At 39.4% G+C, this 26,269-nt stretch overlaps 1 protein-coding gene across 2 annotated transcripts; it reads left to right on the forward strand.

Annotated features, from left to right (window-relative positions):
* The first annotated feature begins 1 nt into the window (after window position 1).
* On the forward strand, window positions 2–25,995 carry LOC128863009 (very long-chain-fatty-acid--CoA ligase bubblegum). 2 transcript variants are annotated; one of them, XM_054101888.1, is made up of 9 exons: window positions 2–178; window positions 14,907–15,182; window positions 19,437–19,782; window positions 19,862–19,963; window positions 20,218–20,615; window positions 24,240–24,540; window positions 24,620–24,910; window positions 24,979–25,228; window positions 25,287–25,995. In XM_054101888.1, the coding sequence occupies exons 2-9, from the start codon at window positions 14,944–14,946 to the stop codon at window positions 25,358–25,360; spliced, it is 2,001 nt and encodes a 666-aa protein (XP_053957863.1). In that variant the 5' UTR covers window positions 2–178; window positions 14,907–14,943; the 3' UTR covers window positions 25,361–25,995. The 2 variants fall into 2 exon arrangements, with proteins under 2 accessions (XP_053957863.1, XP_053957864.1); XM_054101889.1 differs by lacking the exon at window positions 2–178 and adding an exon at window positions 8,142–8,246.
* The last annotated feature ends 274 nt before the right edge of the window (window positions 25,996–26,269 follow it).

A 26,269-nucleotide genomic window follows, 5' to 3' on the forward strand; every position in this document is an offset into this window, starting at 1 on the left:
CAGTTAGCGGTCTCAGTCTACAATTGGGGCTTGTAAGAGCTAGTTTGATCGTATTCGGTTGGCGCGTCGCGGTTTCCACGCTAGAATTGTTTTCTGAAAGTTCTTTTTTGTTTGTTTTTCAACTTAATTCCATTGGAGTGCGAACACTGTTGCTGGTCAACTACTTTCGATTTTATTGGTAGGTGAAGTGCTAATTGCAGAATTGCATAGATGAAGAAGTGTGCTGAAAATGCTAAGAGTTTGTTTGGAATCTGAAAGTGAAATGTTGACTGGAATGCTGATGGATGTTTAAGTAGGATTTTACAACAACGCAAATAACTCTAGTGAATGCATGCCTGTGTGTGCATACACAGAAATGACAAATGAACGCAGCTGAAGTTAAAAAACTGTGAAAATTCTTTTGATCCGCAGCTTCCACAGAGTGTTTGTGTATATTTCTCGCAGCGTAGTATGTGTGGAGTAGTTTTCTTAAATACCAAAAAAAAAAGAAAAAGAAGTTAATATTAAAAGAGCGATTGAATGGAATTTATGTATGAAAAAACTATGTGGAACGCATGCCCATGTGTCGCCTCGCAAAAAACATTAAATCAAGTAAAAGTGCCTGAGCATTTTTTGTTTTGCTTTGACAATGAAATTAAGATAATTAGATTTAAGGAATATAGAATGTGTCCTTTTCTTCCGTTTCTGGGCAATGCTCACATGCCGGTTTGCCTCTATGATTTTACCAAAACTTTCGACTATCCATCTACCAGAGCGGAATCGTTGCAATCATCGCTTGACTATTGCATTTGATACTGTATTGGGGCCATAAGTGGCACGCAGTTATTTGACCACCTGCTGTTACTTTTCATCTTAGTCGTAATGGCACTTAAGAATGTATCGAATGCTCTCTCTTTTGCCTCCATAACGGAATGCTGTAACACTGAACTGGCTTCACTGTCAAAGAACTTCTTGCAACATAATGTCATATCTACATTCATCGTGAAATATGGCGCGGTAAAGAAAACTAGTGAAAAACGCTCAACATTTTCCACTCCACTTCACCTAATTTTTTTTAAGTAGCAGCTCGGTACTTTTATTTCCTACAAATACACTAACAAATTTTTTAGTCATCGGTCAGGCGGGACGGCTTGCCAACATGCCTGAGTGGCTGCCTGCCGGCGTAGCTTACAGTTGCGGGCATAAGAATCTCAACACCAATAATATTTCAGTTTTTGCAGCATTACTTTTTTACTTGCTCATGTTTTAATATTTTTTATAATAAATAGCTAGGAGAAAAAGATTTGTAAGAAGATAGTCTGAAACTATTATTCTATAGAAAGGGTGGTTAAGTTTCAAGGGCCGGTGTTGATGTTGAATAAAATACAATTTTTTTTGGATATTATTATCATTTTTCTTTATTATAATAATATTGGTATGGCTCAATTACGTATGGAAGAAAATATTGGCCAAATAACCGCCGCGGCATCGGCGACACACCTCCATCCGATGGTCCAAATTTTCGATGGCGCTGAGGCATAATTGAGGTTCTATGCCGTTAATGTGCTGAATTATTTCATCCTTCAGCTCTTGAACTGTTGCTGACTTATCGACGTACACCTTTTCTTTCAAATAACTCCAAAGAAAGAAGTCCAACGGTGTCAAATCACATGATCTTGGCGGCTAATTGACATCGCCGCGACGTCAGATTATTCGGCCATCAAATTTTTCGCACAAAAGATCCATTGCTTCATTAGCTGTGTGACGAGTGGCACCGTCCGGTTGAAATCGCATATCGTCCACATCCATATCTTCCAATTCGGGCCATAAAAAGTTCGTTATCATCTCACGATAGCGAACACTATTCACAGTACCTGACTGATCGGCCTCATTTTGGAAATACGGATACGGCCCAATGATGCCGCCGGCCCATAAACCGCACCAAACAGTCACACTTTGTGGGTGCATTGGTTTTTCGGCAATCACTCTTATATTATCATTCGCCCAAATGCGGCAATTCTTCTTATCGACGAATCCTCTGAGGTGAAAATGTGACTCATAACTGAAGATGATTTTCTTCGAGAATTGGTCATTCACTGTTGCCATTTCCTGCCATCATTCTCACCATTGACTCGATTGTGTATCTTTCCATGGTTCAAGTTGAGTTAGTCTGAAATTGATAAACTTCAAAATATGCCAAGGATACTTTATATGCTTGATGTTGGGCACTCCATTGCCGAAACATGTTAAAAAATTTTGCCTGAAAAGAAATTTTAATGAAATTTGGCCCACCTAATAATTATGGACTTACCATTTTTTCTGTGGAAAATCCGCTTTAATCGATGACATTAACTTAATTTGCTGAAGTAGTCGTCATAGCCTTTAACAAAAAATATCGTACCCTTGAATTAACACTTGAAAAAAACCTGGACACACAGGCAAACAAAAATTATTATTTTTTAGTCGAATATCTTGAAAACGATCAAGCTTTGGGATCATGTCAAGAAACCAAATTGATTAGAACTTATGTAATAATATTCTTAACTATGTAGAATGAATTTGCCTGCAACCCTGTATAATGATGTTAACTTCTGCGCCTAGTAAGGTTAGTTGTCCAAACTCATATTACGACAAGCAGCCAAAGAAAATTTGGACATCACCTCGATCCGTACGTCGAGCATACCCGTCGGTATAGCCTACAACATTTTTAATTTTCAGCCATGACATGCCGTCGGCACAAAAAAGAATGACTAAATTTGGACTTGTCTGAGAATATATTTTCTACCCAATCAATTGTAGTTAAAATTTGTGGTAGTTTTACCCCATGTAATATACAATATTATTTTTTGGTGAGTGCTCGCTGTCATAAGGGGCCCACCGGTAAGATGCTCAGCAGTTAAACCAGCAACTCGAAGTCTTAAACGACTTGCGCTTCTACAAATTTCATTGCCATCATCTGCTATTAAGAATGTCTTAAAAAGTTTTAGAGTTTTGTATCTATTTTATAAACTCATGTGCTCCAGGCAGCTGTCCTCCCTCGAGCTATTGTATTATTCTATTCTGGTTATCCTCTTTATACACCAGATTCTCAAAAGTATTCAAAAACTATCCGACTCGTCCAGTTACTTTCGGGACAAATATATTAATTTTTCTCACCGTATAATACAATTTTCGCTCTTACCACTTCCCGTCGTTCCCATAAACTTCTGCTTATTTTCACTTTCGCTGCAATAACCCAACCATCAATGCCCAAGAAACACCTTGTATTTGTAATAAAATAGCAGTTTACCCATTCTAACATTCGGTCTATAGCTATTTAAGTGCCAGCTGCTTCGATTTGTGTGCCCGCCACTGTGTTCTCGTATTAGCTGTTTCTAATTTTTTTGTTAATGAACTTCATTTGATTTGCTCAATTCAGGTTATTTATTTCGTTTACAATTCCAAGGTAGTCCGCTTTTTCTTGGAAAGGTAAAAAGTTTAGTGGTCTCTCGATTCTTTTGTATATTTTAATATCTGGTGTTAGCGGACTTTACGTCACTTGAGAAGAGTTTTTTGTAAAGGTTATCCGGCATGTCGTAGTTTATGTTGTCACGTGTGGATTTATAGGCTGAGTATTTGTATGACACATTGAGCGTATTAATGCATCTTTTGTTGTTATTTTTATAAAGAAAACAAATATTTCAATTGAGGCATTTTCTTTAAATTCTTTGTGCAGCTATTTGGAGAAAAGTTAGTTTCTAAAATTTATAATTTGTTTGCAGCTAAACTGGTCAGTTCTTCAAAGGTTGAGGACACGAGAAATCTTCGTTGAGTTTGCCAAATATGAAATGAAGGAGTTTTGTTGTTAAGAAAATTTCATATTACACCTCTGGGCCTTCGTTTTTATTATGTTTTACGTACAAGGAAATTAATGACAGAATAAAAACATATTCTCTGTCAGTAAAAACACGAGTTGAGCTTTGGACATCATCAGCCTACGGTAGCTATGGAGCTTACGGTAGCTCGTTTGCTAGGGAACCAGTAGTAATGCAGTTAAAAAGGTCGCAAGGCCCAGTCAAAAATGCCAATTTTGGACCAATTAAATATTGAAGAAGCAAAGTTTCATCGTGCATATCTAAAGGTATGACTCAGTAGCTTAACATCAACAATATTCGACGAGGCGAATCTTGGATGAGAAAACTTCTAAGGAGGCTTTCTTAGACATTTGGGCTTGGGCCGCTTCGAATAACTCAGGCGATAAAATGACAAACTGCATGCGCTTTACAGCTTTGTAGAGACAGTGCGCCATAGAAATATCCAGCGGCTACGCTGACTAGGCCATATACAAACGGACACCATCGCTCACACCTTGAAAGTATTGGATGTGGTAACTGTAGGTAGTGGCAATGAAAAAAGTAGTGGTAGTAAAGTAGTATAATAATTTAGAAGTGTTATTCAATACTTTTTGTCTTGCAAGCATTTTTGCGTTGGAAAAAACAATAATTTTATCTCAGCTAGTATTTTAAATTGGTGAAAGAGAAAATTTACTTAGGCTGCGTCTTCGCCAAGTAGAAAACGTGAAGCGATTAATGAGGAATAAGCAGCATTTACTCAATGAACAAAAAAGCATACCATGCAGCACCTGCGGAAGGTAGGAAAAGAAAAAAAGGACCTTTCTGTAGTATCCAACACTAATGAGAAAATGAATTGGCTTTACCTGACGAGAAGGTTGAAAATCAAATGAAATTTTTCGTACTCAAAGTTTTTAAAGTTTTTGCATCTCCTATGCATTATTATTTTGTGAATACGTTTTACTCGAATACCTATAGAAATCCAGCATAAAACACCAACTCATGGAAAACGTTTTTTTTTTAATAGCGGTCGCCCCTCGTCCGGCAATGGCGAATCTGCGTGTGTATTTCGAGCATGAAAAAGCACCTCATAGAAAACCAGCTGCTTTTCGGAGATGGCATAAAACTGTATGTTTCTACATTTATGGAAAAATACCAAGATGCACAACACAAATAGAAGAATGAAGAGCTCGGCTAAGCATCCAAAATATAAGCACCAAATATGATTATTATTACAGAAATTCGTAGATATTTTGTGGTTGTCTTGCGTGTTATCTTAGGGTTAGTGTAATGTTGCTTCCCGCAAAAAAGAGCTATTGAAATGCTAAGCAACACTTGCAACTGTCCAACTGTCATCCAAAATTTGTCAACATAAAAGTTAGCAACTACAGTGAAACCGCGATATAACGAACCTTGATAAAACAAATAACTGAAGTTAACAAAAGTTTTGCTGAGTCCCCGGAAAAGTTAACGTTGTTGAGAAATTTTCAAAATGTTTATAAACAAAAATAAAATTACATAGATATATAAAGTACATATGTATCTGCATCGGAGAATGTGAAATCGGAAATGTGCATCGAAAATGTAATTGTTTTATTCTGAGTGCTAACAAATATAAAAACTAACAGTCTATTTTTGCACGAATTGAAAACTTTTGATGACTTCCTCATTTGCCTAGCCGTATCCTATTTCCGGTCGGTTCTCCTTGTGTGATATCTCCAAGTCAAACGGTCCTGAGTCGTCGCTTCCATCACGCTTCTGCGTCGCATGTACTTTTTTGTAGTATTTTTCCATGTTTTTAGTTGCCCTCCCTCTTTTTAACGCCTCCATCTGCAACACTCGCCTCAGTGCGTGGTGCTCTGATCGTCTCGTAACATAGCCGTACCAGCGAATGCGAACAACACCAACAGTGTTACGCCGCTGGCCCAGCTCAGCATCCGCACGCTGCCATGCCACGCGCAGTTTCTGTTCTAATCTGGTCGGTCTGATCATAGTTCTGTAAATTTTACCCTTTAGCTTTTGAGGTATTTTCTTGTCCCACAGAACACCAGAAGCTGCTCTCTAAGTTGGTTTCATTACTGCTTGATCTGGAAAAAAGTATACTTCTAACGAATTTTTGCCACTTATATCGATAACCAAACTATAGAATTAGCGAAGCATTTGTCTAGCCTCTTCAATTTCGTTATGTCGAGGTTTTACTTTACTTCACTTGTGTCATCTGCGATTTACATCAAAAATATTTTTTGTTGTTTTTTCCGACTAATATTTTTTTACTACTGAACTATGAATAAATAAGAAATCGAATAAAACTGAATGGTTTTTGTAAATCTTCTATCTTTTCCCCCTAAACTCGGTTAATTTCTCTTCTGAAAGATAGAAGATTTACAAAAACCATTCAGTTTTATTCGACCCGTTTTGGGTGTTTGGCCGAGCTCCTCCTCCTATTTGTGGTATGCGTCTTGATGTTGTTCCACAAATGGAGGGACCTACAGTTTCAAGCCGACTCTGAACGGCAGATATTTTTTATGAGGAGCTTTTCCATCGTAGAAACACACTTGGAGGTTTGCCTGTCGCGTGGCGACCGCTATTAGAAAAAAACGTTTTCTTCATTTTGGTGCTTCGCCGAGACTCGAACCTAGGTTATCTCTGAATTCCGATTGGAAGTCACGCACCAAACCATTTAGCTACGGCGGCTGGCGCATATTTCATGTGAAAAATAATTTGTTGGCATGTTATGTCATGTATTACCGTTGTTACATATCAAATGTGATCAAAAATGCGATTTCAGTAAATTCGAAATGTTTTATAAAAACCTTTGTTTTTTTTTGAGAAATAATATAAATGACGAGGAAATATTTTTCTGTCTTTCCAATATAAGATACAGTCATTACATCTTCAAGCATTACATTTTTATTTCCATTTCTACAACGAAAAAGTTTGTTGCACCTCAAATACTTATAAGTTATCATTCGTTCCCTATCATGGAATTTCATTTAAAAAGGATTTAACAATTTTCGATTCAGATAAGCACCGATGGATGGTAATTTTATCATCCAAAAATATCACTCCGCATACATATTTCTTTATTTATTTATTTTACTTTACTAAACTCCTTCACGCTTAATATATAAATGACCATTTATTTACCATCATAAAAGAGGAAAAAGTGGAAAAATGCTCTTTGATCTCTTGTATTTCGTTGCCAACGCGTTGCTAGTCGTACAAAACTCATTGCACAATCAAATATTTGCTTATCAGTATGCCATTAAATTTAACACAGGGTAACATAAGAAAAACTAATAAGCGAGCCGATTTGTTTGTGTAAATGAGCAGTTGAGCCGGGCACATGTGCAATTGCAACCAAAGGTCGAAAATCCGACAAAGTCCAAACAAAAATTTAATTTTAAAAATGAGGAAAAATGCTTATCAAAATAAAATTGAAAAGTGGCGCCATAAAGTAAATGATTTGGCATGTAACTCATTACGCTCTCTGAGAGTGTGCAAGATAAGAGCGCATTATTAGTTTATCATAACTTTACATGCTCGCATGCACGAGTACTTATGTTGGGATGTGTGTATGCACGAGTATGTATTACATTTTATCTCGCTCTGGGACATTGTAGGCTTCGGGTGCATACATTTTCGGCATGTCATTAGAAAAAAAACAGCAAATAAAAGAAAAGTGCCACATGCATTTCATACTCAATGTTTGGGAAATGCCAACCGAAAATCGTTTACATACAAACACACTACTGCACATGTTTTCAAGCAGAGAGCGGTATTTACTGGTATGTTGGCCTCTCCAACTGTCGATCGTTCAGTGACCTACCTTTATTGTCATCGAGTTCCGCTGATGTTTTCTTTTTTTTACAAAATTGGTAAACACTTGCGTATATGTATAGATCTTCAAGTGTAATCATACACACACACACGCACACTTGCGCATTCGCAAGTGTTTATCGAATTTATTTCAGCTTGTTGTTATTTTCTCTGTTTTGCTTTCCCCAAAGGAGATTTTTTGATTTTTTTCTGTGCGCCTCCCCACCACTTCCAGCAAAACTAGTTTCTGAAAACAGACATTTGTTGTTACTGCTGCGGTTATTTTCAGTAGTCACTCTTAGCTGATCGTTTATGGTGGTTTACACAGGTGTAATTTCGAGTTGGCATTCCAACAGTGAATGTAGAAGAGTCGCTCTGCCGGTCATCTCTGCTCTGTGTGCATACGTCAGAGTGTTTATTTTCAAATATGCCAAGTGCATGGCCTCGTATTTTGGCATCGCGCGAACCAGAATGAAAAGTGGGCCAAAAAATCTGTTTTGTGAAAAAAATTTATGAAGTGTTTTTGTTTAAAAATAGTTGTATTTGAATACGAAAAGACGGAGAGGCACTGGAATATCTATTGAAGAAAACATCTCAGCTGTTGTACAATTATTTCGGGTAATAATTTTTAGAATGCGTGTTTTGTATACTCATCTGCTTTCAACTATTAAAAAGTGTGATAGAAAACGCTTACTAAATGGTACTCCAGTGTATTTTCCTCCTGAAGGCGTTCTACAAATTAATTAAATACTCAGGGTGTCAAACAATTACAATTTTTTCAATGTTTCATATTGAAAAGTTCAGAAGTTCAAATTTTTTATTCTGAGCAAATATATATAAGTATATATCGGGTGTTTTTTTTAGCAACATGAGAACTATCAACATCGATAACTATAGTTTGACAGCTGATAATGGCAAACTGTGTTAGCATTAAACTTTTCATTGACCGAAATGTCAATTCGTCGCCGTTCTAAACTTGTTTCTTTTTTCTTCGACTACGGCAGCATAACAATTGTTACTGTTGAGCCCTTTAGTCGAAGAGACCAAAACCCATGTCTTCGACTTCTTTGGATTCTGATTCCTCCTTTTACGTAAGGATCTTGGCTTGCGTGCCTATAAAATACAGCCGTGCAAGAATTGAAGCGGAACGACCTGCTCATTGGGCTTATGTAGATTTATTTTCCATATATATTTATTAACTCGTCGTCACGGCGGACATATACCGCATGCCATATCCAATAGATAAATTCAAAGATCATGTAAAAAACAAAAAAAACATTGGAGCAATATTCCTGTTTCGTATTATCACTTTAAGTTCTCAAGCTTTTAAAACACACCCGTTATATGAACGAAAAGAAGAAACTCTACATTTGGCATACGCAAGTAAGTCTGGCAGGTCTGTGTAATTAAAATAGTAAATGAAATAATTTTTTACTTCAGCTAATATATTTTACGAGTGTGAAAAGTCAGGACCACGAAATGTTTACAAGGAGATAAGAATAGTTTTGGTATGCTCAAATACATACATACATACATAAAGTAGGCATGAAAAAGGAATATTTAGCGTTTTCACTGAAATGTATTTTTATTGGCCGGAATATCAAACAAAAATCAATCTTTTCTGTTACTTTCCAATGAGCTGAGCGCTTAATCTAGCATCAATAATTCACCATATGCGGTGTTGTTATTAAATATCGGGACTAAAAATATGTTCACATGCATACAGCGGATTCGCCCAAGAAAATTGCAGCCCAGGATTCAATGGTCTATAAAACTGCATACTCGGTACTTTTCTGAAAATTCTGACTACGAAATTTGAACTTTTGATGGAATTTTGTTTTTCAATTTGCACTAAGTTTTGAACTTGGATTTATATGGGTTTCGTAGGAGTACGAATCATATTTTCATAAAAACTTTACTGAAATGAAATAAGAAGCAAGTAAATTGTTAAAACTTGGTAATAAGTCCCTTCGTTTAACTTATTTATCAATGAGCTCCTCCTATGATTTGCGGTGTGCGTCTTGATGTTGTTCCACAAATAAAGGGATCTACAGTTTTGTGTCCTCTCCGAACAACAGGCTCATTATTTTTTTATGTGAACATAATTTAAGTCTGCTCTGGGTTAAGTTCTCATGGGAAAAATGCCAGCGTACTCCAGCTGTTTATAGCAAAACCTTCTCTTTCTAATGCGATGCCTTTCATTTCTGCAAACAAATCAGTATAACTATGTTTCTCCTTCGCTTAAGAGATCATTCTTAGGAGCCTACGATTCGCCACGGCTCAGCTGTCTTGACGAAAAACGTGTATGTGAAAGCAACAACGAAGTCACCAAGCAAGTACGGTTATACCTCATAAAAGTGGTACAACTCACTGTTTTCCCAAACAAATATAATTTTAGGCAGCTCTTTTCCAGCGCTACCAAAATATGTTTATTTATACCAGTTGCTTCATCTATTCGCCACTTGCTAACCTTTGGCCTTTTTCTGTTTTTGTTGTTTAGTTTTGCCAGAAAATATTACCTGCTGCAGTAAAGTAAGACAATGCGCTGGCTCATTCCAAATTGTAGGTGAAGAGATTCCCTAGTATTCAACTACATATGAAACTGTTCACCTCTGGTTTTTGTGGTGATTCTTCCAGAATCCAACTAACGCTTCCGCACCATTTTGTTGCCACATCCTCGTTACCAACTTATTTAACAGTTATTTATAGCAAGACTATATCGAGTCTGTGCGGCTTAGGAACCTTTTTAGGCTGTTGACGTCTAAGTCAGACAGTTGTTCGAGTTTGTCGAACAGCGGGTGGCCCAGGGTTGACATTCTCTTCTTCCATAGGGCAGCGCATTCACAGAGGAAATGAAAGATTGTTTCCTTTTTCTTTGGTTGTATACAACTGCGATAGTTTGCCTTGTGAGGGATGTCCATTTTGGCTGCTTGTTCTCCGATAGATCAGAAGCCAGTTATGACTGCCGTTAGTCTACAGGCGTCCCGTCGTTTCATGTTTATCAATGTCGACGATTGCTCGAGGTTGTAGGTGGCCCATTACGTCCTGCTGATTTTGCATTTCGTCTGGGCTCTCCATCTACAATCTGCGATTCGACGGTATTTTAGGGAAATTACATTCTTGGCTACACCTAATGGTGTGAATACTGATTCTGCAAGAGCGTTATTCATGGCAGATCCCCCTCTTGCCAGTTCATCGGCTTTTTCGTTACCTTTTATGTTCCGGCGTCCCAGGACCCAAATTAAGGTTACTTTATGGTTTTCACTCAAGGTGGTGAGGCTATTCCTACTTTGCTCCACCACTTTAGAGGTTGTTACAGCTGCGTCCAGTGCCTGGATTGCAGCTTGGCTATTCGAAAGAATAGCGATATTGCCCTGAAAAAAGAAATCTGCGATAAGTAGCCTACAAGCTTCCCCAATGGCAAGTACTTCCTCCTGGAAGACACTGCAGGCATTAGGGAGACGCACAGATTTTTCAGGTTTAAGTATATGAGAATATATACCAGCCTCAACACCACAATCCATTTTACTGCCATCTGTATAGACTGTAGTGTCGAAGTTGTTTAGAGAGAATCCCTTATTCCATTCTTCCTTAGATGGAAAGAGAGTGGCAAAATTCCTATTGAAAGTTACCATCAGGACGATGTAGTCAGTCCTCACCGTGATTAACTGAGCTTGTCGCAATAATAGACTAGCGTGACCATACGTTTTTTCTTTCCAGCGACCAGCGTTCTTCTTTATATGTATGTAGGTCGCGTGTAGCTGGATAACAAATATTGTACAAGGTGGCGCAAAATTAATCATCCAATTTTATTTATGACTAATTTTTTACTGAATAAAAAATATTTTTGAGTAATGGAAATCTATATTTGACATACGACCGTTCTAATTGTGTCATTTTGCTAGCCACCAGACCTACCCACCTACCTTACGTGCTCCATTGCTTGCCTATTTGTAGACGTCAGCTGTTTAGTTCAGAAGTGTCAAATATAACTCACATACGACGCCATTTGCAGCAATTATAAATCTTCCAATAGGATGATTAATTTTGCGCCACCTTGCACAAAAAAATCGAGCAAGCAAAAACAGTCGCTAATAACAGACGGAAACCCAACAGAAGCCTTTAATAATTTGGACAGAACCAGATAGGTGGGCTGGGCATTTCTGACATATCTACTTATGATAGCAGTTTTGGTCCAGTCCGTAATAAATCTGCACGTCTGTTGTCACGTAGCGATGAATAGTTGCAAAATTGATGTTTTTCTTAACTTAAATTTGAATTGTTACATCTTTTGTATTTAAGAATTAAATTTTCACTCTACTATAATTTTAATATGGATTTCATTATTACGCGAAAAAATATACTCGAGGCTAACCAAAAGTTGACTAATTCCTCCAATACTTTCATTATAAAAAGCTGTAAATGATAATCCGTATTTCTGTTGATTAGAAAAATATCGGAAAACTTCAGCATCTGAACAAATAGAGTAACCAACGCACATTGAAATTCCATAATTGATAATTATAAACGGTTAACTGCTTAGTATTTATTAAAAGCAAAAACAAACCAAAAACTCATGTAACACAGCTGGCTGGAAATTTATGGAGATTACGAGAATATTTACAGCCAATGTTGGATTTGCACCAGAGCGAATAAAAACAAACATAAACTTTAACTGGATGCTTAACAGTTCGTTTAAGTTGTCGATTATCAGCGGTACACCAGGACCTATTCGCCCGAAAGGAAGATTCATACGTGAATATTAAGTCCCATTCCGATCTGAATTGTCTTAGCCCATGCAGTTCTTTGTTTTATAATATTTGATAATCAGAGCAGCGGTTTTTCCACTATGCTCCAGAATTTGAGGTCTTCTGCACCTAAGCGTCCTTGAATCGTGTATTTGTTTATATTAGCATCAGTTCCCTTAACACTGCTTCAGCTTCACGCAACGATAAGTTTGGATTTGTCACAAAGAATTCAATGATCTTCTGATCTTGCTTTGGACAGGAATATTTTCGGTCCTCGTTCGACGAAGTCGTCAACGTTTTTAACTACGGTGTGCCGTTGTACTGACAAACTTCCAACTGCATTTGGGGTTTGAAAAAGTTTATTATAGAAACAATCAGTAATTCATAAGCGGCATAAAACTGTAAGGGTCTCTATAAAAACGCATTTCACAAATTGAATTAGAGGTCTGAACTAAGCATCTTCCACAAATGTAAGCGGCAGTCTACTTGTTGGCTTTAGAACTCGATCGGCTCTTGATAGCTTACAGATTGAAATGGGCATGTGCGTGCAAATCTTCCACTTGCCACAAGTACTCAATTCAATGCAAATTCAAGCAACGACCCTGGCAGTTCCTAAATTGGCCAAAACGTCGTTATTATACGAGGGTCGCATGCAAATTCCGTGCAAAGTCAGAGGGATGGCACTACTGGCGCGTACCGAGGTTATGTTTAGTTAGTAGCATCTCTTGACTGAACACATACTAGGTTTCACCCAGATCGGTATATTTGAATCGAGAAAGTCGCGTGGATTCTTTTTCCGCCAGGACAACGCTCCGGCTCTCGCCTGAGCAGTTGTGGTCGTAACCTTAATGGAAATAGGGTTCCAACTCGTTTCACATCCCTTCTATTCTAGACTTCTAGACTTGGCTCCATCGGATCTCTCTGATTACTATTTGTTCGCCAATTTGAAAAGGGACTGCATTTATTGGTATCACCCGAGTGTGTAGAACTTGTCACAGTCCTGTTTTGAATGTCCTTTTGCCCTTACTTCCCATCGACTTTTGCATTATTTTCATCGCTGCTCAAAGTGTAATCAGGTTAAAGGAGATTGGTCTCTGGAGACAATCCCTCATGGAACACGGTAGGATTTTTAGACAGTTAACGTCCTATTTCTCTGAACTTCGTACCGACTCTTTATCCGCCAACTGGAGTTTGAGGGTCGTACCAAGGCAATCTTTTCATGTAGGCAGGATTGGAACGAGGGGAAATCTGCACCGAAACTGGTACTTCTGTTTTTCAAGCAGAAGTCTTCGCGATCCTGTGGGCATACAAAATGCTTAGGGAACGCGGGAACGTGGGAGATATTATAATTTTCTCCGACAGTCAAGCCGCGATCAAGGCTCCAACGACGCCATGGTGCAAATCCAAGCTGGTAAACTTCTGTGTAGGTAATATTTCTCTGATCTGAGTTCCAAGACACAGGAACATAGATGGAAATGAAATTGCTGGTGAGCTTGCCAGGAGGGTTCGACTTGTTTTAGAGGTCTCCTACCTGATCATCAGCATCCCCCTGACTGTTGTTAAAGGAGAATTGCACAACTTATTTCTCAGGAAAGTGCAGAAGAGATGGAGTTCCATTTCTTCATTTGCTATTTCGAAAACCCTTTGGCCCCGGTACAATATACGCAGGTCTCAGAAAATGCACCCATTCAATTTCTAAGCTCATAGCTACGTTTACCGGTCATTAAATGTTCGGCACAGACGCGAAGAAGCTAGGTCTTCCGTTTAATCCCCATCGCAGAAGCTGTGGGGACCTTTCAGAGTAGGAGACTGTTGAGCACTTTCCGTAAACGTCCGGGCTTGGCAGCTAGATGAGTAAAGTCAGAGGGTGCTCCCTTCTTTGAAAGTCTGGAGAAGTGCTCCAACATAAATTCCATAAACCTTTTGCATTACATGAACAGCAATAGCCGGCTGTAGATGCGTACCTGTTGGAGGTGCCGTAATGGTATAAAAACGGCGGTTCAGTATCTCAACCATTTCACCTTCCTACTTACCTACCCCAAACAAAATTAAGTAGTTTATTTTTGCACTGACTTTTCAAACGACCCTGGTAGCCATAGCCCGCTTTACTGCAGGGTGTTTTAACATTCATCTGTGTACGTGCAATCACGCGACATAAGACAAAGGTTATCGGTTGATGTAGAGTGAAAACAAATACAAATTTACTAATATTTCAGCAAAAATGTATTTACTATTAAAAAATACAATAAATTATTACACACACACACACACACACGTACAGCTAACTGAATGGAAAATGTAATTTATTTGCATTACGCTTAGTTGGCTTGCTTTACTCTACTCATACAGAAGTACTATATTTTACATACCTACATCGACATGTACTCGTACACCTACATAGTCTGTTTTATTGCTTTATAACTCAATTTCAAGTACTTTGGCTCTTAAATATTTATTAAATTAGCATTGATTTTATTTATTTAATGTCGCTTTTAGCTATTCAAACCTTTTATTTTATTCTCTTTCGCAGCTTCCCTTCTTCTCCATTCTCTTAAACTACTTCCGCCATGTCTACTTGGGAGACACTATACAACCGTCCAGGCCCGAATCGCCTCCTACCAGCCGAGTCGTACCGCACTAGTGATCCTAAAGAAGCGGTGAAAATTCGTAAAGGCGCTGACGGTCTGGCTTCTGAGGAGCCCTTTTCCATTCCCGGCCTGCTAAAGCGCACAGTGAACAACTATGGCGACTATCCAGCTCTGCGCACCAAGAACGAGAAGAAGGAATACACCACCGTTACCTACAAGTGAGTATGAGTGGATGTGGGAATTGTTTTTTTGATTTTCTTTTAATTCACTGTGGAATTGAGGTAATACTTATGAGGTGTGCAAGGAAAGGAGGCCTTCTGCTTTTTGCAGTATGTTTTCAAACAGCGGGCACACTATTCTCCAGACATAGAACAAAATGGGGTATCTACTTTTTAAATCTTTCATCAATAGAAAGGCACACTCAAGTTCTGTTAGCTTATTTGACCAGTCATGCCAACTCCTTGTTTGGAACAGTTTGGAATTTCATACTGTCAAACTTCTGTCCGGAATTCGATTTTCATGCTGGGATATCTGCTTCAGTCCTTCCGAGCCCGCGTGAAAGCAGTTGTAAAAAAAAAGATTTAGAAATTTTTCCAACAACAACACCCTCTCGTAAACTCTTATAGTAAATATTGTGAATGCATTTAAGTTGAAAAAAAACCATAAGCATCCCCGATCAGCTGTCACATTCCGCAGCTCATTTTTTCTTCCTATGGCGCTTAGTTTGGATCTATTGAAACCATGCAACCGAATTGGCTGCTAGCATTTACAAATTTTGAAAATGTATGCCTAGTTTCAGATTTATGAGGCTCACCCCTTCTATACTGGTTTCATGAACAGCAAAATTTGTCGCTCTAGTCCACAAAAAGATTAGCTACTACCTGGCCATAGATTTTCTTTTATGAACAAATTCGAATTTTCGGCGTCACGGTAATTACGAGAGGTCTTCAAACGTTTGCCAACCGCTGCTTGCACCGTATTTTACGAATTTTTTGACTCCGTACATTATCCAACTCGGATATACTACGAAAAGCTAACCAGCTTGACGTGGCGACTGAAATTTGAAAAAGAAAGTGACAGTGGATAGGACATATGGTTAGAAAAAGTGATGGTAATGTTGCTAAGCAGGCGCTGATTTAGAACCCCTTCCAACAAGCTAGCCGAGGAGTGGGTAGGCCACGCACCATCCAGAGACGCTCAACATAAACTGAAAGGAGCTCTTACCTGGAACGTTCAACGTGGTCAACGATTTGCTGTACACTGACCTCCAGGTGAACTGGCATGCCCTTCATTCAGATTTTGTTTAAAAAGCAAAATAATGGAGTTTCTTCCCTTTTTGGTGCTCGACCTTATGACGTAGCCTGTTTTTTTTCTTCCATTTATTACTTAGAGGTAAAGCTCTCAAATTAGAAAATTCCATCTGAATTAGATCAACTTCAACGCCTTGTTAAATTCGACCAAAATCCCGTAAGTGTTTATCGCGCCAATCAAGAAGAGGAAGAAGAGAAGATTCAACACCTCTAACACCTTTTTTTCGTTGACTATTTTCAACAAATCAAATCAAAACTTGAGTTGGGTGTTTTTTCTTCATATACAAAAAGTGTCTGATATTCTCGTCATGTGGAGAAAATGCGCAAGACTGCTAGCAAAACAAACATTTCAAAAAATAAATCCATTTTTCTGCCACTTCATACGTGCACTTATTTCACCAAAGGTCAACGGGCTATAAAATTGCATACCTGAATGAAAAGGAAAAATCCTGCTTAAAAAGTGTGAAATTTTGATTAAAATTTGTTAAATTTTTTTTTGTCACAAAGTTTGAAAATGGCTTTTGTACAAAAATGAGCTTTGTTTTCATAATGAAACTATTCAAATTCAATAAAAAGCAAATTGGCTGACCAAACTTGCCAATAACTGCCTGTGCTCTAGTGAAAGGCCTATTTTTGTAACCCTAGAGTTTTAGGCTTTTAAACCATTTTAGCACAATTTTAGGTTTGTTGTTCCAAAGATTGCATGGAGATACTACGATACCACCAAGGTGATGAAGTCTCTGTCTGCCCAACGCAGGACATTCACGAAGCACATGTTCTGAGCTTTCTATGTCCATTTCGCAAAAGCGGCAGACATTGGTCTCAGATAGACCAATATTATTTAGATGATACCTCAGGCTGCAGTGACCTGTAAGATATCCTGTTAAAAGACGTAGATCTACTCTGCTTAGTGAGAGTAGCTTGCCAGATATTCCTTTGTTGGGACTTAGAAATAGTTTGGCTTGACGCTGACCGGCACAGTTTAGCCAGTGTGCAGCAAATTTGCTTTCTTCCCATTTCCTAAGGAATTCATTAATGTGGCCTTTTGTGAGTCCACAGAAAGGCTCAGAACCAGTAAGTTTCATATTTGCTCCTTGTTTTGCAAGGTCATCAGCCATTTCATTTCCCTCATGTCCTTCATGTCCCGGAATCCAGCCTAGTGTTACTATGTTGAGGTTTCCTAACGTGTTTAGAAGGTTTAGGCAATCATTTACCAATTTAGAGGTGATAGTTGTTGATAGAAGGGCTTTTAGAGCCGCTTGGCTATCTGAAAGTATGCAGATGTGAGTACCTCTCACTTTCCTGCTATGGCATTCTCTCACACATATTTCAATGGCATGTATTTCTGCCTGGAATATTGTTGGGTAGAGTCCCATCGGAATCGATTGTTTTGAATTTGGGCCCATTGATTCCTGCCCCTGTTCTACCATTTTCCAATTTGGACCCATCAGTAAACCATAGCTGGGAGCCAGGTTTGAAAGTGATAGAATTAGTTCTCCAGACTGTGCGTTCATTAAATATAACTTGGAAGTTCCTGAAGAGTATTGGTTTGGGTGATAGTATATCATCCCTATGAAGAATGGGACTATGTAGGAAGTCTTCTAAGGTATTTAAATGCCCTTTCATATCCCCACTTTTAAGTTCAGATATACCTTTTAGTCTTAAGGCACTCGAGCAAGTTTCCCTTTCAATCAAGATTGAAAGCGGTGGTATGTTCAGGAGCACACCCAATGCATCCGTGGGACATGTTTTCATAGCCCCTGTAATACCAACACATATCAGGCGATGCAGTTTGTTTAATTCGTTTACTGCTTTTCTTTGCTTGACCTTGGGTCACCATGCTAAGGATGCATAAGTGACTATGGGTTTCACAACTGTGGTGAATGTCCAGAAGATCATTCTAGGGTTTAGTCCCCATGTCTTACCAAAAAGCCTTGTGTAGGCAAAGAATGCCCTTGTGGCTTTTGAAGTAACTCTCTCAATATGGGAATTCCACGTAAGCGTTTTGTCAAGACTGACGCCAAGATAGTGCGCTTCTGTCGAGAATTGAAGTGTTGTTCCATTAAGGATCGGACATTTGAGATTTATGTTCCTTCTCCTAGTAAAAGGTACAAGTGCTGTTTTGGATGGGTTAATGGAAAGCCCTCTTTCCGTGCACCATTTGCTTATTATTGTAAGGGCTTGCTGCATGCGATCCGAAATGGTTTGCTCATGCCAGCCTAATACACAAACTACTAGGTCATCAGCGTAACCCTGAGAGTGAAAACCTAGATTGTTCAGTTTGTGGAGAAGTTCATCTATGACTAGAGTCCACAAAAGAGGAGAGAGTACGCCTCCTTGGGGGCAACCTCTTGTGGCTTTGATAGATTTGATTGTTCCTCCTAGTTCGGCGCTGATCGTCCTAGATTTCAACATGAATATTATCCATCTAGTGATGGATTCAGGTACCTCCTTTAGATATAGGGCATTATAGATTGCCTCATAGGAAGTGTTATCAAAAGCCCCTGATATGTCAATAAATGCACATAGAGCTATCTGTTTGGACCCAATAGCCTTTTCAATAACTGTTACTAGGCTGTGTATTGCAGTCTCAGTGGATTTTCGCTGTTGATAGACAAATTTAAGTCGATGCAGTGGGAAGTGAGCTAAAGTCATTTAGCGCTCTGTCTTTCCTTTGCAAATATTCCACTTCTGAATTTAATTTTCAAATTAAGTCTTCGAAAATTTCATTAAAGCTTACCATTTAAATAAATTGAAAGTATATACCTATTTGCTAATATCTTTCTCATAAATCACTGCGCCCTTATTGGCTTCCAAAAACACAAAAAAAAGAAAAAAACATTTTCACACATTTTTTCTTGGCACTACAGCCAACTGAACTGTGTAAAAAACGAATCCGCTGGATTAATTTTTTGTCACAAAATACTATACGTGCCAACTATGACACCACGCAACTCCACCTCCCCCCTTTCCCCGTCCACCTACTCGTACTGCTTCCGTCGTTTCACACATTTGTGCCTGCCCAAAATGCATTTCTCCATTTGTCGCCATATTTTCACGCTTCATTGCCATTAGGCTGAGACAAATTTTCTCACTGTTGGATTTACTAATTTTTTGTTTCCTCTTTGCGAATTTATCGACTTTGTTCCGGAACTGCGTCAGGCAATATGAACAGAAAGTGCATCAAGTCGCCAAAGCGTTCATCAAGCTCGGCCTGGAGCCACACCACTCAGTGGGTGTACTGTCCTTTAATTGCGCCGAATGGTTCTACTCTGCAATGGGCGCCATACACGCTGGTGGTATTATCGCTGGCATTTACACGACCAACTCGGCTGAGGCTTGTTTCCACGTTTTGGAGAATTCGCGTGCACAAATTGTCATAGTCGATGAATCGAAGCAAATGGATAAGATTAAAGAGATTAAGGACAAGTTGCCACATCTGAAAGCGGCCATTCAAATACAGGAACCGTATGCGCCGTACATGAAGAAGGAGGATGGCTACTACAGAGTGAGTGTTGCATTAAACTTTAGCATTTAAGCATTTAAAAATGGAACTAATTTCTTTAATTTCATCTGCTCTGCCGCAGTGGTCTGAAATCGAGGCGATGGTTGTTGCGGAAGTTGAAGAAGAGTACAAGAAGCGTCTGGAGAATATCGCCATCAACCAGTGCTGTTGTCTGGTGTACACCGTAAGTAATTAGTTGTAGTTAGCTAGGAGTAGCCACTAACCTCTAAAAATAACATATTCCCAGTGCTTGTCTCACGATTAGTGCTGCTCACATTTGCCTCATCGTCTGTCAAGCTCATGCTATGATATTGCTCGCCTTAGCTTTGTTACTCTTTCATCCAAAAACTAATTGCTTTTTAGCTTAACGCATGACGTCCTCGCTCTACCTCCCCTGCCTATCTTCCTAACTAATCTCTTTTTCCCCTCTTTTTGCAGTCTGGTACCGTGGGCATGCCAAAGGGTGTGATGCTTAGCCATGACAACATCTTCTTTAATACGCGCACCATCACCAAGACGCTCCACAACGTTACGGCCGGCTCTGAGGTGGTCGTATCCTACCTGCCACTGTCCCATGTCGCCGCGCAGACGGTGGATATTTACACAGTGGCTTCCATAGCCGGGTGCATTTATTTTGCCGACAAGGATGCGTTGAAGGGTACATTGGTGAAGACATTGCAGGATGCGCGTCCCACACGATTTATGGGTGTGCCGCGTGTCTATGAAAAATTCCAGGAACGCATGGTGGCCATCGGTTCGTCGAATGGTAGTTTGAAGAAGATGCTCGCCAGCTGGGCCAAGGGTGTGACGCTGCGCCACTACATGGAAGACCAAGGGTATGTTGTGTGTGTTTGTATTTAACTACCAAGCGAACAAATGTGCATGCGTGCCTATTTTCGCATATGTGTGCGTGTGCGAGAGTGTTTACGTGTTGCACGAGGAGCGACTAGTTTTGTCATTTGATTAATGTACGGCACGTTGCAGTCATTTACTCGCTTAACTGGTGGTCTGATCGTTTGTCAGTCAGCTTCGTTGTCTGCCAGATTGACTGGCTGACTGCCGTTTGCCCGTTAACGTGAGTGGCATTTAACGTTTAAGTGTTGAGTAATTGCGCTTAATTAACACACCGTCAGCTGTGCCGTGGTGAATATAATGACATAAATGAACTGTCATCTGGCAGCCAGTGATGCATGATTTGAGTTGCTTGCCCTGTCCTTAAACGATTGTCAATTGCTTCATAACAAATTTAATGGGTTGTTTTTAACGGGCAAAGGGCGAATGGACAAAGGTCAAATAAGGCGCACTTGAAGTTGTTTTGAAGTTGAGAGCGAAGTGTTGTAATTTTTATTGATATCGAAGGGTAAGGAACATCAGCAGGCATAACTAATGTGGGTGAGAGATTGTCGAGTGGAATGATGAAACTTGTCTTATACAGGGTGGGCCATATAGCGTTTGCTTTTTGAACCACCTATTTTTTTGAGAATGGCAACACAAATGACATGTCAAATGTGTTCATAATTTACTTAAAGGTTTGACATTTACGAAATGGGACGCTATACGCTTGAACAAAATTGGGAAATATTGAAAACCTATTCCCAACGTGGTGAGTCTTCTTCTTATTTTCTGATTTTCACATCGGTGGCTGCGTCAATAAGCAAAATTGTCGGATTTGGGTCTCAGAAATCCACACGTTACTGTAGGGAAGCAAATGCATCCACAACGAGTCGCTGTTTGGTGCGGTTTTTATGGGGAGCCTTTAAGGACAAATGCTATACGAACCATCCAGAGCCGATTGATGCTTTAAAACACGAAATCGAAGTTGCCATTCATGAAATTGGAGCCCAAACAATCGAAAATGTGCTTAAAAATTGGGTTGATCGAATGGCCTACTGCAGAGCCAGTCGTGTCAGTCATTTGAACGATATTATTTTTCATTCATAAATGATAATGTTCAATCTTCAAAATAAAAAAAAAATCTAAAAAAAATATTGAAAAAAAACTATTTTATAGCCGATTCAAAAAGCAAATTTTACATGGCCCACCCTGTACAAGCAGCCGACCATTGCTCAACAACCTGGCATACTAGCCTTTCCAATGGTCTGAAATAGTTTTTGTGCGGGTAAGAGGTAAAGTTCTGACACACCCACGTAGAAAAAACCCCTATAGTTTGATCCTAACTCCTTCAGACTCAGAATATGTACTAGATAAGTCTCAAACCATCTGGTATTAATAGTCAGAGCAGACCCATTAACTTAAGAAGCATCTCTGTGCCTTACTCTATATTTCAAACTCTTATTTTCATCTTAGCTGAACAAATAGAACGAAGTATCCTTCGTCCTCAAAGGTATTTTTTATCCTTGTAATACGTCCTGAACCTTGGTTGCTCGAGGTACATGCCATTAGGTTTCCTAAGATATGCTTAAAGGCGTAGAAGAATTCTTCAAGTCTAGAGTATCAACTATTCAGAGTTCAAATGTTGCAAACTCTTCTGGACCAATACCGATCATTTATACAAACTACCATCAGAGTCGGCTCTACGTTACGTTTCCACGACAGTTGTATCTACGTTACCGAAACGACCCGGATTTGTATCCGGCCAAGGACTGTAACTCCAGCAGCGTTCCCGTATATAAATAAGCTGCCACAGCAACAACAACAATACCATATATTCACAAGTATCTCATCATTCCCCAGATAAAGTTATCAACTTGTCTCAGCAGATGTACTTAAGCAATGCACGTGAAAACGCAGCCGATTATGCCCAGTTAGGTATTTAGGCAGAAACTGTCTGTCAGCCCTACTTAACAATTGTATGCCCCTCCTCCTGAATGGGTAACCAAAACTTTCGCGGTAATTCCCCGGTACTAACTTCGTTGAGAATTTTTCTAACCAATGGTTAGAAATCCAGGAGATGGGCAACTCAAGCCACAGAAAAGTTCTGGTAGAAAAGACCATTGACAATTCGGTCCTTGCAAGCCTTTAACTTCGATGACTTAGTGGCGGCATGACTGTATTTTACCAGCATAAACTAAAGAGCGCTATAGCACTTCTTAGTAGGTTTGGAAGAGGGGCACTTGAAAACATGCCGATAAATGCGTCCTTCAAACCCTTTTCGAGGGTTGTGCTAGCGCTGATCGAGATCGCGGATATCTCAGTCTGATTCTGGCCAATAGCTTTTGAAAATTTGCTGTCATATATTTTCTTACGTTCCTGCCTCTTTTCTTCAACGTACTTCAGAATCTCGTCTCTTCCAGATGAACATTAACTTAGTTTTTGGGACTGTTCTACTTCGTCTTGACTAAGAATAGACTATTTAAGGCAGTTTGTCTCAATTTATGCGACTTTCCTTCGAATATCCTGAAAGTCGCTATCAATAAAAGCTGGAAAAAGCTGTGGAAGCGCTTATTTTTATAGAATAACTTATCGATACTTAGTAAAAAGTTTGCGAGAACGACTCACGAAGCCAGAACTAAGAGAATTTTTTACCTCCCATCGTCGAACGTCACAATGAATTTGCAAAATACCATCAAATCTTTCGAACTAACGACGAGCTCGTAATGCGTTGTTCCATCACTTCGATACTCTTGAATTCAGAGGTGTGGCAAACAACAGACCTTTAATCGGCTCTTAGCGATTTGGATGGAACCAGCTGATTTGCCATTGTGCTGGTGATATAAGAAAAAAAAACACAGTCTCCCCTCATGTTTTTACGTTGTTATTTTGACAACGACTGAGTGGAAGAGCGTAAGAATACAGGTAAAAATAGCGGCAACAATTCTGCCGCCGAATCTCCTATAATGCGGCAGCAGAAGTTAGGTTAGGTTAGGTTGGTATGGTTGCCCAGGGAATGGGCACACTTGGACGAAGAAAGATTCGTTCTTTGTGATACCATTATGAAGGGGTGAGGCGGGAGAGAAAGACCGATGAGATGCAGGGAGAGGGCGTGGAGAGGGCGGGGAGAAGTGGTGCTGGGATGGTTAGGAGCGTCGACCGCTTTATGCTGAAATTCATCAGATTTTTAATGTCAGCGGCAGCTATATCAGCAGGCGTGGCAAAGAAGTAGGAGCCAAGATTCCTAGATCTTAGCCACGCCAGAGCAGGGCAGCTAAGGAGAAGGTGCTGAGATGATTCCACCTCATCCTCCATACATACAGCGCAAAAAGGACTCGAGGTGATTCCAAGTCTCACAGCATGCATTCCTCGCTGACGTTACTCTCGCAAATTTTGCTTCAGATGGCCAAACCTGGTAGTCTATCATACTTGCTTCCAAGCGTATCTCAGTAAAAATCTGCTTGCGTGAAGTGATCGTATCAACAGTTTGTGATTTTGACGCTTCGACACTATACTCCACGATCGCACATTCCTATGCCATTTTGGGTCTTGTAGAATTTGTCTCTTACTTTTTATGCCCAAAGTCTATGTTCTAAATTATACTAACACTTTTCTTTCATCCCATGCAGCAAAGGCTCTGGCGGTTTCGGCTACAACCTCGCTAAGAAATTGGTTATGTCCAAAGTGAAGCAAGCGCTCGGCTTCGATCGCGTCATCACACTTGTCACCGCCGCTGCGCCCATGTCTCCCGAAACTAAGAAATATTTCCTCAGCTTGGATATGAAACTTTTGGATGCCTTTGGCATGTCTGAAGTCGGCGGCTGTCATACTTTATGCCTACCCGACACACAGCCACTCAATTCAATTGGCAAAACATTGCCCGGTTGTGAGACAAAGGTCATCAACAAAGACGAGAATGGACATGGCGAGGTAAGTACACGGGGATAAAGAGCAGAGCCCAAAGATATTTGCGATATATTATAAATCCCCTAATATGGATTTTCAATAGATTTGCATACGCGGCCGCCACGTTTTTATGGGATACATCTTTAATCCGGAGAAGACCGACGAAGCGCTCGACGACGATTGTTGGCTGCACTCCGGTGACGTCGGTTACATTGATGACAAAGGCTATGTTTACATCACGGGCCGCTCCAAGGAGATCATCATCACGGCTGGCGGCGAAAATATACCACCAGTGCATATTGAGAACTTGATAAAGAAGGAATTGGAAGGCATATCGAATGCCTTCTTGGTGGGCGAGCAACGCAAATATTTAACTGTGTTGGTGTCGATTAAGGTGGGCGTCACTCTTTCGTTTATTTCATTTCAGCTAAAATTAATATTTGCTGGCGCTTCTTTTAACAGACCGAAATGGATCGTGAGACTGGTGCGCCGCTCGACGAACTGACACATGAGTCCATCACCTGGATGACGAGTTTGGGCGTGGAACATAAAACACTGAGTGAGATTCTGAAGGCTGGCCCCTGTCCCAAGGTGTGGAAGTCTATTGAGGATGGCATCAAGCGCTCCAACAAGCACGCCATTTCCAATGCGCAAAAGGTGCAGAAATTCACAATACTGCCACATGACTTCTCCATTCCAACGGGCGAATTGGGTAGGTTTATCTGCTGTATTTACGATTTTGTCTCACTCTATGATTTATTTTTATTTAGGTCCCACTTTGAAGGTGAAACGTAATGTTGTTTCCAAGCAGTATGCCGATGTTATTGAAGCTCTTTATGCCTAAGCTCACTGTGTGGCGAAGCTTTCCAAAACAAAGTACAACCGAGGCTGTTCGTGATTCCTAAGCCTTTGCTGAAATAGCAATGAAGCAGTTGAAATGAGAAAATGTTTAGAATAAACCTACTAACAAAAAGTGAAATACACAAAATGAGGGTGCATTTATTACAACAAAGAGATGCCGGGCTGTCTAGTAGAATTTAAAAAATAACAAATATGTACGACTTATGTAAGTTTAGTTTGGTAGTTAAAAATGTATACGAAATTTGAAACATATCCATTCTGCTGGTTGTGTTCTTAAGTGGCATGCAGTCGGTTTCCTAAACTGTTAGCGTTAGCTTTTTGGAAAACTCTTACTTTCATGTTCTACTTAAGCAACTCACTTGGATTTCTGCTTAATTTCTATTGCCTTTTGAATTTCCCTATCAACTATGAATTTATAAGCGAAACTAAAAAGCAACATTTTGATTGTGCTTCTATTACCTGACATTTTTATTTTCGCATTCATACATATAGACGAAATATATACCTATACAATTGTGTAAATATATTACATTATTCTAGTTTTAGCAAAAAATGTTATTGTATGATGAAACTTATGAAAACCGTCGTTGAAAATATATCAAACAAGTACTGAGAAAATCCCTTGGAACTTTTATTTTTCTACAAATGTAAGGGAAGCTAGGAGCCGGTGGAGGCTCAAGAACCCAATTATTTTTTTTTTTATTTTATTATATTACTATTGCAATCTATGTAGTTAACAAAACTAATAAGCAATTCATTTTACATACATTTAATTAAATTGAAAAACTTAAGTAAAGACAAAATTTTATGAAAAGAGATCATGCGGTTTCGTCCTTTTTAATCTTCTCGTGAGGTCATCAGTTACAAGTAGTTTGGCTGCTTCATCATTGAT

This window comes from Anastrepha ludens, chromosome 5 (assembly GCF_028408465.1).
Source record: "Anastrepha ludens isolate Willacy chromosome 5, idAnaLude1.1, whole genome shotgun sequence".
NCBI classification, from domain to species: Eukaryota; Metazoa; Arthropoda; class Insecta; order Diptera; family Tephritidae; genus Anastrepha; species Anastrepha ludens.